The sequence below is a fragment of the Prunus persica genome, chromosome G2 (assembly GCF_000346465.2).
Source record: "Prunus persica cultivar Lovell chromosome G2, Prunus_persica_NCBIv2, whole genome shotgun sequence".
NCBI lineage: Eukaryota > Viridiplantae > Streptophyta > Magnoliopsida > Rosales > Rosaceae > Prunus > Prunus persica.
In genome coordinates, this window is record NC_034010.1 from 29,359,433 (window position 1) to 29,373,474 (window position 14,042).

Consider the following 14,042-nt stretch of genomic DNA (forward strand, 5'->3'; position numbering starts at 1 on the left):
TCCGGTTTGGTTCGATTCGGTTTTAATAAAAAAAATTTCAAAAACTGTCCGGTTCGGTTTGAACCGGTTTCGGTCCGGTTCCGGTTCGGTTCGGTTTTGAACCGGATTATAAAAATTATTTTTTTAAATTACTTTTTAATACAATTCTCAACTGAAATATTATTTTTTTACTTGAAAATTAACAAATTATTCAATTTCATATAAAAAATAAATATTAAAGTGAGAAAATAGAGATATTTTGACATTGAACTTGGATAAATATTATGTTTTTTTTAGTGAAATTAAAAATATAGCATTAAATATAAATATATATATTGAAATTATATATTTTTTTAGTTTCACCGGTTCGGTTCGGCCCGGTTCGGTTTTTGAAGACATGGAACCGGATCCGGAACCGGTCCAAACCGGTCCGGTTCGGTTTTTGACCGGTTTTTGACTTTTTGGTCAACTCGGTTTTTTTCCGGTTTGGTTCGGTGCGGTTTGGTTTGGATTTCCGGTTCGCCGGTTTGAGTGCCCACCCCTAACCGTATGTATGTGAGTCGTTATGACATTTTTGTATTAAACTCCTCCCGAGTCCCGACCAAAACCGCATTATTTTCAAAACGAAAAAATAAAAAGAAACCGCATACCCTTAAACAAATAACACATAATCTACCACCCGTCGGATTTCAATCCACCTCCTAAATGATTTTCTGAATCAACGGTGAGCCTTATCCCTCTCTCTTCTCTCTCTCCTCACACAGGGAGAGAGGGAGCGGAGAAGAAAAGAACCTCTTTTTCACAGAGAGAGGGGGTTGGAATCCCATCAATCCGTCTTCCCCCTCCCTCCTTTTTCTTTCTCTTCTTCTTTCTTCTGAAATTTCCCAGAAAGGAAAGGGAAGGAAGGTCTGAGAGAAACCTAGTAATCGTTTACGATTTATGGGTACGGTTCTGGATTTTGATTAGTGGGTATTGGATGATTTTCCATTTCTTTAATTTGGGTTTGGTAAAAATTGGTCTTTGGGGGTGTTAAAAAGGAAAGGGATGGACTTGGAAAGCATCGAGTGTGTCTCGTCCTCAGATGGTCTTGATGAGGATGAGATCCATCAACACCATAACACTCTTCACCCACATCCTCATCCTCATCAACACCACCATGACTTTTCCAAGCCAAGAAGCAATGCCACCAACAACACCACCATTCCCGGTCCCACCGCCATTGCTCCGGCGACCAGCGTCCACGAGTTGCTTGAATGCCCCGTCTGCACCAATTCCATGTACCCACCAATCCATCAGGTCCTTTTTCTCTCTCATGCTTTGTGTTGCCTAGAGCTGGCTTTTGTTTGCATTTCCATTTATTGAATTTGATGGCCGTTTGGTGGGTTTGAGTGGATATCAAAAATGGGGTTTTGAATAAATTGATTAATTTGGCATATTTGTGTTTTTATTCTATTGAAAATTGGTTGTTTAATTGGATTTTTGGAACTGGTCTTTGAATAGTTTTGGTTTAACACCAAAAGAAAAAAGAATAAGAGTTTTGGTTTTAGGATTTTTGGTAGGTGGTATACCGTTCTGGTGAACGGTGATTGGATTTTGCTTGTATGATTGAGCCTTGTTTGCTAGTTCAGGTATCTTTCTGAGTCTAGGAATGATTTGAGTAGATGATCCAAGCAATGTTGATTTAGTATTTAAAGTCATGGAATGTGCTAACTAGATAATCTACAAAATTTAGTTAACTTTGTCAAATTCAAGTCCATGACTCTGCAGGAATGGTGTTTCCAGGGCATATATGTGTTGAAAGATCCCAGTCCTACTAAAAAAGGACCAAGTTATGTGTCGACAATCTTATAATCCAATGTTGTGAAAAAAAAAAATGGACACAGATCTTCACTAAGTAGCTGAAACTTTTATCTTTTCAAGTCCTCCTTGGCATGCACACACACGCATGCATAATTGGATATGCTCATTTACTTTGGTCTGAACCATAGTTTTCCTTGCATTGACACGAGGCGTGGGGGTCTTGCAGAATATTCTTTCTTTTATATTAAAAAGGTTGATATTGTAATTGTAGGTGTTTTGATATCAAATTTGAATTTCACAAGACCAATGATGGTTATCATAGTTCTTATGAACCGAGCCTTGTTTCTTAAAACTGAATTTGCTCTTTTGCAGTGCCACAATGGCCACACACTGTGTTCTACTTGTAAAACAAGGGTGCACAATCGCTGCCCCACTTGTAGGCAGGAGCTTGGAGATATTCGGTGTTTAGCGCTGGAGAAGGTGGCCGAGTCACTTGAATTACCCTGCAAGTATTACTCCTTGGGATGCCCAGAGATATTTCCATACTACAGCAAACTAAAGCATGAGTCAGTGTGCAACTTCAGACCGTACAATTGCCCATATGCTGGATCGGAGTGCTCTGTTGTTGGGGATATCCCTTTCCTGGTTTCCCATCTTAGGGATGATCACAAGGTGGACATGCACACGGGATGCACATTCAATCATCGCTATGTGAAGTCAAATCCTCGGGAAGTAGAGAATGCCACTTGGATGCTTACAGTAAGTGTCATATGGCATTTAGGTTAAAGTGAAATGCAATGTTTTCTTTTGTTCTTTGGTGTGAAAACCCATTCATTTGATTTTCTTAAAATCCTCTTTTGTGAAACTGGTTGAAGAACTAGAAAGTTAAATTTGTTTTGCATGCAGTTGTTCACCTAATTCGCCTTCGGTAAGTAGCATGTTGGAGGATGTGGCTAAATCAACAGCAGTCCATCCCACCATTCAAATTATATATGCTGTAGAACAGTATGCCTTTTATCCAGGAGTGCCTGCATGCTAGGGTTCATATTTTGCCTTCTCAACATACATTACTGTGTCTGCTTTTCATGTCAGGTCTTCCATTGTTTTGGTCAATACTTCTGCCTTCATTTTGAAGCCTTCCAGCTTGGCATGGCTCCTGTTTATATGGCATTTCTACGTTTTATGGGTGATGAGAATGAGGCTCGGAACTACAGCTACAGCCTAGAGGTTGGAGCAAATGGCAGGAAACTCATATGGGAGGGGACCCCACGAAGTATCCGCGATAGCCACCGAAAGGTCAGGGATAGCCATGATGGTCTCATTATCCAACGAAACATGGCTTTATTCTTCTCTGGGGGAGATAGGAAGGAGCTGAAGCTGAGAGTTACTGGGAGGATATGGAAGGAACAGCAAAATCCAGATGCTGGGGTGTGCATACCAAACCTATGTAGCTAAGACAAATGATTTTGAAAGTTTACAGTTTGTTGTTTGAGACACTGTTGTGTGTTGTACCTCTGCCAGCTTTTTCCTGGTATGTTGTAATGGACTGTGGATTCTTGAGTTTGGAAGTTTTCAGCTTTAATAAAAATTGTATAATAAGCAGGCGTTTTCTTCCTTTTCACTTTGCTTGGTTACGGTACTACTATTAACATGCTTGTAAATCAAGACACTAACTACATTATCTCTAGTTACAGTTTGTCTTTTAAGTTATATGACTAATGATCAAGGAAAAATCAGTCTTCACTTGAATGTTTTGCAAATCTTTCCTTTTTCCTTCTGCCCTTTTCAACTCGTAGATGACAGCGCCTCCCTTGCTCAAAATCGCAAAGCTCTCTCTAGTGGAGAAGAACATGGGGATAGCAATGTTATCCCCATCCAATGTTCCGCCATATGTAATCTTTATCACGCCTGGCAGAACGTGATTGGTCAGGAATGTGCTATACCCGTGACATGCTAGTTTTTCTCCTCTCAGTGACTACCGAGTAGCCATGGCTGGAATTGAATCTCAAGCTTGCAAAGCAACCCTTTTATTTTTTCTCTCTTTTGGCTAAATATTGTGGCGATCTTATTTATATACAGGCTATCTCAACAATTGCAATAATGTCGATGTGAAACGAACTCAAAATATCATTATTTTAGAATGTTACATTCCTAAAACTTCAATACCATCTACTTTGAAATATCCTAGTCTGAAAATAGCTTCATCGTTCTTTCTTAGTAGCAGCAAAAAAAGAATCTCATGTGGATACCAATCAAATTTTTCCCATCAATACAATTCAAGGACATGGCTTATAAAATTTGTTAGAAAGCAACTGTTCATAAAACTCAAATACTTGCTTCTACAGTGGGAGTTCAACCAAGTTCGGTAAGCCTCAATATCATAGACCCACTAATTCCAATTCAGAGAATAGATCTACGGCCATTTCCAACAACCCTGATTACATATTTAGAGCTATGGAATAACTTTCACCAGAGATCTACAATCAGGCCAATACCTGCTCAGTTGCACCATCACTTTTGGATTCTATCTGAGCTGAATTTTTGCCTTCTTCTCCACCACGCTCTTCCTGACCAGCTTGTGCATCTCCACTCACTGTGGCAGCCTCTGCAGGTTGTGTCGAGGCAGCTTCACCTGCATTTTCAGTGGCCTGCGTAGACCCTGTCTCGGATTCTTTATTCCCAAACAACTTGGAAGGAAGTAAGGAGGACACAGCAGCTCTTGCACTTCTCTTTGCTGCTTCTGCTGCCTCAGCCTCCTTAGCCTTAGCTTCAGCTTTCTGCCTTTCCTTCTCCTCCATTAGCTTCCCCACTTCATCCTCTCTCCCCTCCTTTCTCAGCTCCCCTTTAACAAACTCCTGCAACTCCTCATTAAATTCAACCCCATCATCATCCAACATGGTATCGACCACATTAAGCACCTCATCCAATTTCCCTGCCTCACTCAATGTCTTCATTATAAACTGATAGCTCGGAATATCCATCTTGAGCTTCTTCACCATCAAATCAAAAAACGACTTTGCCTCATCAACCTTCCCTACCTTAATTAATCCATCAACCAACCTATTATAAACAGCCAAGTTTGGCCTCAGTTTGGCATCAACCATTTTCCTAAAGTACTCAGCTGCATCATCAGCCCTATTTTCCTCAAAACAAGTATCCATCAACAAAACATACGTAAATTCATCCGGGTACACTCCCTTGTCGCTCATTTCTCCATAAAGCTCCTCAGCTTCACTCAGCATCCCATTCTTGCACAATTGCTCAATCAAATTATTGAATGACAAGGTGTCCGGACTACACCTATAATCTCCCATCTTCCTGAAAACCTCAATGGCTTCCTTAAACCTCCCCTGCACGCAATACCCATCCGCCATCACATTAAAGCTCCCCAAATTCACAGCCAAACGCCTCGGCGGGTTATGCTCTGCGACCATCCTATCAAACAACCTCAAGGCCTCATCAAACTTACCATTCTTGCTCAAGGCATCCAAAACCGAATTATAGGCCACAGCACTCGTCTTCACCTTGGAACTCTCCCCAAAAGATTCCTCATAACACTCCATGGCCTCCTTCTCCATCCCCCTCATGAAATACCCCTTCATCAAGTTCCCATAGACAATCCCATCTTCTACAACCCCTCCCAACTTCTCCTTCAACTCCTCGTAAAGCCTAAAAACTCCATCCGAATCCGAATTCTTCACACAGCCCACCATCAAATAATGATAAACAACAGGGTCCGGCGCAAAACCCTTGGCATCAATTTCCTCTTTGAGCTCCATAGCCCTGTCCAGCTTGTTGTTATCCACCAAACCTTTTATCAAAATCCGATAAGTAGTTGGGGAAGGGTTGAAAGGGGCGTCATTGATCAACTGCTTGTAGTTTTCCATAGCAGTATCGGGCTTGCGGCAATCCAAATAAGTCTGAAAGATGAGATTGTGAGTGATGATATTGGGGGCAACGCCCGCCTGGGTGATGAAGCGGTGAAGGGACAAGAGGTCAGAATACTTGGACTGGCGAAGCTGTGCGGTAAGCACAGAGTTGACTGTGAAAATGGTGGGCCGGCAATTGGAATAGATGGAATGGCGAGTGTAGAGCGCGGCCTCCTCGAGGTCGTTTTGGCGGACGAGAGTGAGAATGCGGTTGTGGAGGTTGAGGCGGTTGCCGGAGAGAGCCGAAACGGGTTCGGGGAGTTTCGGGGCGTTAGGGTTTTGTTGGGGTTTCGGGGATTGTTGTTGTTGCTGTTGTTGCTGGTTGCGGTGGAGGGAAGAGAGAGGGGGCTCGATGCGGAGGCGACGCTTGCGACGACGACGTTCGGCGGCGGCTTCTTCTGGGGTGGCGAAGGAGAGAAATCGAAGGGAGATGAAGGAGGGTGGTGTGGTTGGGTGGTGGCAGTTGGGGGGTTTGGCTAGGGTTCTCAGGTGAGTGAGGAAGGTGGGTTTTGAGAGAGCCATTGCTTTGGTTTTCAGATTGAGAAGGATTTGAGGATGAGGGGTTCTGAGAGGGTTTAGGAAATGGAAGAAGGAGTGCCTGCCAACTGCTAAGGCAATATTATTCTTATTGGGCTCAGAGAATGAAATGGACTCACAGAAAGTTTATGGATCTTCTTCTCACTGAGTTATTGCACGCAAGCAAATTGAGCTCTCTGCTCTGCTAAAGTAGGCCTTCAATTAGAAATTAGGCCTATTTTGATAAAACTCCAAAATCCCTCAAATATTCGATACAAAATTTATTTCAGCAATCCGAATCTTCCAATTTTTTAAATATTCATTCAAATATCAACCTTGCAACAAATTAGCAAAATTGAAAACTATTAAAACATTTAATTGTGATCAACAAAATCGACGATCTCGGTAGTTTAAGAAAACACTAAAACTACAACCATCAATTGAGTAGATAAATAATTTTAAATTCAAATGATTTTTTTTGCACAGATAATCTTTAAATGAATACCTAACAAATAGACCATTTGGATTATGAAAATACAATGTGGATGGGCCCTACAAGAATATCTCTCAAATAAGCTATTTGAGGGATTCCTCAACTTAAACTTTATGTGGGTGCGGGTGTATGTGTCTATATATATATAGAGACATTCTTTAGGGTACCCTGCAATTTTTTTTTCAACGATCCAAACCATCTATTTTTTAGGTTTTTTCATAGATCATCCTTGCAAAAAAAAAAGACAAATTGGACATCGTTTAGACATCAATTGTGTCATACAAAATCAATGAACACGGTACTTTAAGAAAGTGCTAAAATTTCAATAATTTAATTGAGTGGTCAAATGATATCGGATTCAAGTGATTTTTTTTATAGAGATGATCTTTGAATGAATATTTACAAAATATACGGTTTGAATTAGTGAAACATAATACGGAGTATGCCCTATAAAAATGTCCTTTAAATAAGCCTATTTGAAGAATTCTTATGAAAGATATATATATATACTCTTGATCACGTCCCTTTAAGAATAATTTGTCTGCGGTTGATCAGATCAAATATTAATAAATGTTTTTCATAAAAAAAATTTAACAAATATTAAATTAAAGATTAAATAAAATTAGACGACTTGAGACTACTACCTATAAGCGAAAGGGACTTGAATGAAAAAATTTGGGAACAAACAAGTGGTTGACAAGTACGTGTGGCGACACAGTTAGGTATCTCATGTGATGAGTAACATTTTCTCTTTGTATTTTTGTACTAGTTTGCTCAAATTAAGATGCGACAAATGTAGAAAATGTCTCACACCAAGAAAATTGTTCCAAGTTAAGTTCAACCGAGTAATCTAACAAATAAGATTTTTATAAATAAGTTTATTTTAGCATAAAACTCCATATAAAAAATTAGCCACTCGAACTTGAGATATTTGTTCACCACCATTTAACGTGTGCTATTTTGACGCCCTTTTGTAAACCTCTTTGAAAGTCAAAGATCTTAATCTTTGTGTATATTTTCTCTTTACAGATTACAACACGATATCTTGCCTTAAAAGACAAGTAGTTAAAATCAATTATTATTTAAACGTTGGACTTACCTTGCTGCTAATAATTTCATTAAGAGCTCTTTTAAATATACTTTTTTAGTTTTGTTGATGTGAAATGTATACATCTTAGACATAGAAATCTCCTTGTAAACACGTTTGTTATGCTTTTCCTCTAGTTAAATATTTTTATATTTTTGGCTTAGACTTCCCCTTAATGTCAAATCCATCAGATTTCAATTAGATTTGATACAATTTAATATGCAGTTTTTCTACTTTCTTGTATCACTTGTTATTGTTGAAAGAAAATAAAATTATTTTTATCTCCCGCGACATGTAGAGTGACAGAATAATTGATCTAACTTGTTAATTATATATAATTTTTGTAAAACTTTATTTATTTGCACTAAATACTTACAAAACTATGGCGCAAAAAATAATGTCCCCAAATTATGAGTCACATTGTGTTGATACAGTCGTTCAATGAATAATTGTGCGACAAGCTTTATTGATTGGTCATATTTCATCAAATTGTTTGTGACCATGAAATTATGAAAGCCAGAAAAAGCAATAAAGGGGAAGTGTGCAACAGTGCATGGTTTTCTTTCACGTGGACCGACGTTGATCTGCTAACATTTTCACAATCACTGCCAGTAAAGGTGGCGATTGAATTATGGTTTTACATGTGCAGCAGAATAGCACAACCCATGATGGCTGAAAAAGACTTTTTGAATTTTCTAAGAACACGTGGATGGGGCTGCGATCATGCGTACTCGACATACGGTGGCACTAGATTACTGTGCGACTCAGCCAGCGTATCCTGTGCCTGTGCTGCTGTGCTTCTGTGAAGCTCCACGTGAGATTTGTATTATCTTGGAATTTATTTATTTTTTGATGAAGAAGTCTCTTGAAATTTTATCAAACATAGAAAATATTATTAAATAAACAGCATGCAAGCAACAAAAGATGTTTATTTTGCTCTTTAATAAAGACCCTCAAATAGTTTGGTTTTGGTACCACAAATAAAAATGGGACCCACTTAATTTCAAGCATGACTATATGAGTGGTGTTTGTTTAAAGTTTAAACAAAGGCAACACCATCAGTTCATGTGTAATAATAATGGTGATAGTGATCATACAACATAATTACGTTTGAGCATCTCGAGGACTAGTAGTAAATTAAACTCTTCAAATTACGTTAGCACGGTTGGTGAAAAAATTAACAATTAGTTCATCTATAATTAATAAATATATATATAATTTATTATTTATCGTGTAACTCATTTTATAACACATACAAATTTATAATTTCACCCATGATGTTGCACTTTCAAAACTCGACAAATTTTGGCCGCCCTAAATTGGATAATGAGGAGGTTTGGTGTTCGATTTAAATCAAGATCGAAGATGAGACTTCATACATTTTTGGATTGATACCGACTCCTTCATTTTTTCATGGCAGAAAAGTCCAACAGCACGCTGATTGTTTGATGGTTCCAGAAGAACATCATTCATGGAGGCCATATAAAAAATTGGCACATGATGTATAAAATTGGAAACTTTTATGTACAAAATAAAATGAAGTGAATAAAAAAACTTGAACTTTTGGTAGTCCAAATTATGGAAGCAGAAAGCTAAGACTTGTGTGAAGGACATTTTTATTATTTTTTGAAAAAAATTGAACTTCAACACGAAAAGTGTGAAAAAGGCAAAGAAAAAAGGTTTAATTATTTATTAGTTGTGCACAAGCGGTGGGGTCAGATCGGTGGAAAAGTTGAATACTTATTTCTTAGTTGAGTTGGTTGCAACTCGCAGCCACAGTTGGCATATAGGAAGCGAACGTTGAAAACTAAAGAGGCAAAGCTTTTCAATTTCACAGAGAGACGGAACACTTGTTCAGCCCCATACATAGAGAAGCTGAGAAAACTAAGATTTTTCCCACCTTTTTTTGACAGAGATTTCTGTTGCAAACAAGGAGAAAAAGTTCAACTTCAAAGCATTAAAAACATCTTAGATTCTTACGTCTCAGAATACCACTCTCAACTCACAGGTCAGCTCTCGTCTTTCTCTTCCAAGCTTGAAACTTTCTTTTTTGTTTCTTCATATTCTTGAATCAAGATTGATATTTTGTTCGACTTTCGGGGAATTTGTTTAGTCCATGGAACTGGGTTCTGCTCATTTTTTGCTATAATTATATTGGTTTCATTTGGATTTTGTTAGGGTGCCGAAAAAATTCAGGAAGTTTTGAATACCATGTTTTATGTTTCTAAGCTGTTTGTATTTGGTGACAAGTGATGAATATTCTCAATACTCAGCTCAGGTATTATGTATTCCTTTCGTTTCATGCATATTCCCAGAATCCAATTAAATTACCTTTTAATTCATCTTTTTTCTTCTTATAAGAATCACCTTTTTTGATGGCCAATGAATGGTCAAGTTTCTGGATTATCCTTGAGTTATAGTTCTAATCAAATTTTGATTATATGCAAATGACTCTTGTAGTTGTTGGGTCAGTCAACTTAACTTTTAAATTCGTTCAATCAGCTTTGGAAAATTCACTCTGTAACCAGGTTATCTTTACAAACCATTATGTCCCCAGGCAAAATGAGAAAGACAAGATAATGCAATGCTGAATGCAATGAGTTTTATGGATTTGGTTCCCAATATATCATCTGAATATGGTTGTATTAGGTCTGTGGTCCCTGAAGGAAGTTGAGGTTCCACCCCAAAACCAATTGGCAATTGGGGGAGTAGCCCAACTTCTTATAAGCCCATCCTAGGTTTATAAACTTTCCAATGTGGGACTTTTCACCTTCACATTCTCACCGAGAAACGAAAGTGATTTTCGTGCCAGAAGATAAATATAATTCTCATCCATATCTATTTTTGTCATCCTTTTCTCAGCAAGACAAGCCAGATTCAGAGGGTCTTGCCTTTTTATCGTTCTCAGTTTTAACTTGTAACATCACTTGTAGTGGTTCTAGCACTCAAACTTGAAGGCCTTATTGCTGAATTTCGTGTTGGTGCAATTTTTTATTGGGTTATAGCAAACGTTTATTTTATTTTTTTACACTCTTTTGGTTTCATGTATTTAAACACATATGTGTGGGCTTTTTTAGTAGGAAAATGCGTGTTTGACAGCTCGAGTTCCTAGAATATATATAATGGGAAATTACTTAGGCCCTAGGGAGGGAGGGTCATATCTGCTTAGATAAGCTTTATTGGTATTGAGTCTTTATAATATATGGAAATCTTTGGGTTATTGGAAGATTCTGAAATTTCCACAACATCTTTGTATTTACTCCTTTAAATATCAAGCACCTTCCTTGCCCCCAACTCCTTGTGGCAGAACTCAAGGATATGTATTTGTTACTCATGGGTTTCACTAATTTATCAAAGTGACTTCCTCATGTCTTGTTGAACTGGCCTTTGATCTGTATATGCATAATTTATTTTCTCATGTCAATCATTTTGAAGTGGTGTGTGTTTGAAGTGTTTTCAAACACTGTACATTTTTGTTTTTTGGATCTGTTAAAATTTTGTTATCTGAATGTCATTGTATCTCTGCTTTGCTGCTAACATTTTTAATATAAAAAAGTTGGAGTACTTACATTTTGTCTTGCTGCTTGTTCAGGAACTCTGTGAGTGAATTATGTTGGTTTATTAATGGGCTGCTATTGGTCAAAGAAAGCTAAAACGCCTGGCTATGAGGACCCTGCAGTTCTTGCTGCTGAAACACCCTGTAAGCATTCTTTATCACCCTTGTACTCACTACTTTAGTAATCATCCACCATTTTGTCCTACTGAACTCTGATCTGAAATCAACTTGGATGCTGCTAAAGATATTGAACACACACCCCGACTCCTGATTGTCAGAAACTAGATATTAACTTACCCAAAATGGAGAGTTTGAAATTTGAATTGTTTTTCCTTTGTTGCAGTTACAGTGAATGAAGTAGAAGCCCTGTATGAGCTTTTTAAGAAACTGAGCAGTTCATTATTTGATGATGGGCTTATCCACAAGGTAGGTTTTGCTAATACTTTCAAGTAATTTTTAGCTTAACTTTTTTTCTCCTCTAAACAATCCAAATGTTTTAGGTATACAATATCATATCTTCATCAAATTCTATATATAATCACTCTAAAAGTTTGGGTTTTTATGTTCCACTGAATGATAATTCTTTCATCAATCTTTTGAGCAGGAAGAATTTCAGCTTGCACTCTTCAAAAACAAAGATAAGAGGAATCTTTTTGCTGACAGGGTATGTGATGCCAGCTCCTCTTCTCTATTCTCAGATTATTTTATTTCATTTATATGCTGAAGGAAGTGGGATTACTTGTGGGACATCTATTGTTTCTTAGTAGTAAATAAGCACGAGTACGCAGCTCTTAGACAAGTTAATCGTTGGGTGTTCATGTAGATTTTTGACGTATTTGATGTCAAGCGCAATGGGGTTATTGAGTTTGGAGAATTTGTTCGATCATTGGGTGTCTTTCACCCTAATGCACCTGTAGAAGACAAAACTGCATGTAAGAACATTACCCTTTTCCCCTATGTATCAGACTGCAATGTTCTGCAAGATTATTCCATTTTATCTTTAAAAGGAACAAAACTTAAGACATCCTACTAAATGTATTATCATGTGCTAAGTTATGGTGGGAATTCTTTTGCAGTTGCATTTAGACTCTATGATCTGAGACAAACAGGGTACATTGAACGGGAGGAGGTCAGTTTCTAACAAACTTCTTTGCCTTTCATTTCCTTCTTTTATATTCTGGTTTCTCTATATGAAATTCACTCCTCAATCTTGTTGATTCTTTTTCTTCAAAGGTTTATATCCTATTAAATTAGCAAACTTAAATATGTTCTTAATGAATACAATTAACGGTGTGCCTAAAATGAGCTTTACTGCAGTGCCTAGCCATTGTTTCAGTAATTCATGCCATCTAGATGTTATTTAACTACGGACTAAGTTGGTCAAAATGTGTTTTCTAAATCTCCTCTCACAACATAAGGTAATATTATTCCATGACAGTTGAAGGAGATGGTGCTGGCACTTTTGCATGAATCAGAACTTGTACTCTCGGATGATGTGATCGAAGTGATTGTGGATAAGGTGCAACTTGATCCCTACCCTTCTTGCTCAGTTAAGCTGAATGTTCTAAAGTTTTTTGTCTTTTCTCCGCAGACATATAGTGAAGCAGATAAGAAAGGGGATGGACGTATTGATCAAGAAGAGTGGAGGGAATTTGTGTTGAAGCATCCATCTTTGATAAAGAATATGACTCTACCATATCTAAAGTAAGCAATATAATTGTACTTGAAGTTTTTCAATCATTAGATACAAAACTTGGGGTCGACTTCTTATTTCACTGTATTATGACTGGAAAGCTAACTGAAGCAACTAACTGTAATATATGTGATTGATGCTCTGAATTCAGTCCTCCACATTTAAAATTTTTTAATCTTCTATTTTTCAGGGATATAACATTAGCTTTTCCTAGCTTTGTGATGAGCTCTGAAGTTGAAGATTCAGAAATATGAGAGGATTACATCAAGAGGTTATTAACAATTTCATGTGCCAAGATGGTGATTATTTTGAATACGTTTCAATGAAGCCATGAAAAATGATATCCATGGTGACACTTGAGGTAACACCAGTTTAAGACGAAGCCATGAAGCACAGCTGACAAATAAAGTCATTCAGAATCTCAACTGGTTCTTCAAATCCAGGGTTGGCACAGATAAGTGTATACGTGCGTCCGTATGTGTGCATATCAAGTTGTCATTTGAATCCCTTTTTCTTTCTTCTCCTTTTGTAATGCTTCTCCAACATCAGGAATTCTGTGATAAGATATTCCACAGGGTTTATATATATGCAAGTCGATCTTTTTATATGACACTGGATTGTTCTAATCAGTCATTTCCAAGATAAGCGAAGTCAATAATTTTAAATATGATCTGAGTTTGAACTTCTATAGGATTTTGCCGCTCACGATGCACTTATGCCGGTGCATGAACGGGCGACTATCCTTAACACTGTTCACTTATACATTGAAGGCTAGTCTACATTCTCTCGTAAATTATACATTACCAACCATATCTTTCAAGGAGATGAGCAGTCCTTATCTGTCATTATCATCCAAATACAGCTAAACACCGAAAGAAAACAGTTAGTTGTGCAAGACCCAAGCAACCTCATAGAATTGGGAAATGCCATAAATGTACTGTGTATGTACACACACAACAAAAGCATAGGATGAATAATGTTAATGAATG

General features: G+C 37.7%; 3 protein-coding genes across 4 annotated transcripts; 2 read left to right on the top strand and 1 right to left on the bottom strand.

Annotated features, from left to right (window-relative positions):
* On the top strand, positions 539-3,400 carry LOC18785429 (E3 ubiquitin-protein ligase SINAT5). Its single transcript, XM_007218258.2, has 3 exons — positions 539-1,275; positions 2,152-2,538; positions 2,872-3,400. The coding sequence occupies exons 1-3, from the start codon at positions 1,024-1,026 to the stop codon at positions 3,232-3,234; spliced, it is 1,002 nt and encodes a 333-aa protein (XP_007218320.1). The 5' UTR covers positions 539-1,023; the 3' UTR covers positions 3,235-3,400.
* On the bottom strand, positions 3,887-6,461 carry LOC18784916 (pentatricopeptide repeat-containing protein At3g49240). The gene has a single exon (XM_007218885.2). It carries the CDS (start codon positions 6,228-6,230, stop codon positions 4,263-4,265), a length of 1,968 nt encoding a protein of 655 aa, XP_007218947.1. The 5' UTR covers positions 6,231-6,461; the 3' UTR covers positions 3,887-4,262.
* LOC18785500 (calcineurin B-like protein 4) lies at positions 9,565-13,720 on the top strand. Of its 2 annotated transcripts, XM_020558656.1 has the most exons (10): positions 9,565-9,812; positions 9,983-10,082; positions 11,397-11,504; positions 11,704-11,786; positions 11,965-12,024; positions 12,184-12,292; positions 12,437-12,489; positions 12,799-12,879; positions 12,952-13,064; positions 13,244-13,720. In XM_020558656.1, exons 3-10 carry the CDS (start codon positions 11,429-11,431, stop codon positions 13,305-13,307), a joined length of 639 nt encoding a protein of 212 aa, XP_020414245.1. In that variant the 5' UTR covers positions 9,565-9,812; positions 9,983-10,082; positions 11,397-11,428; the 3' UTR covers positions 13,308-13,720. The 2 variants fall into 2 exon arrangements, with proteins under 2 accessions (XP_020414245.1, XP_007218399.1); XM_007218337.2 differs by lacking the exon at positions 9,983-10,082.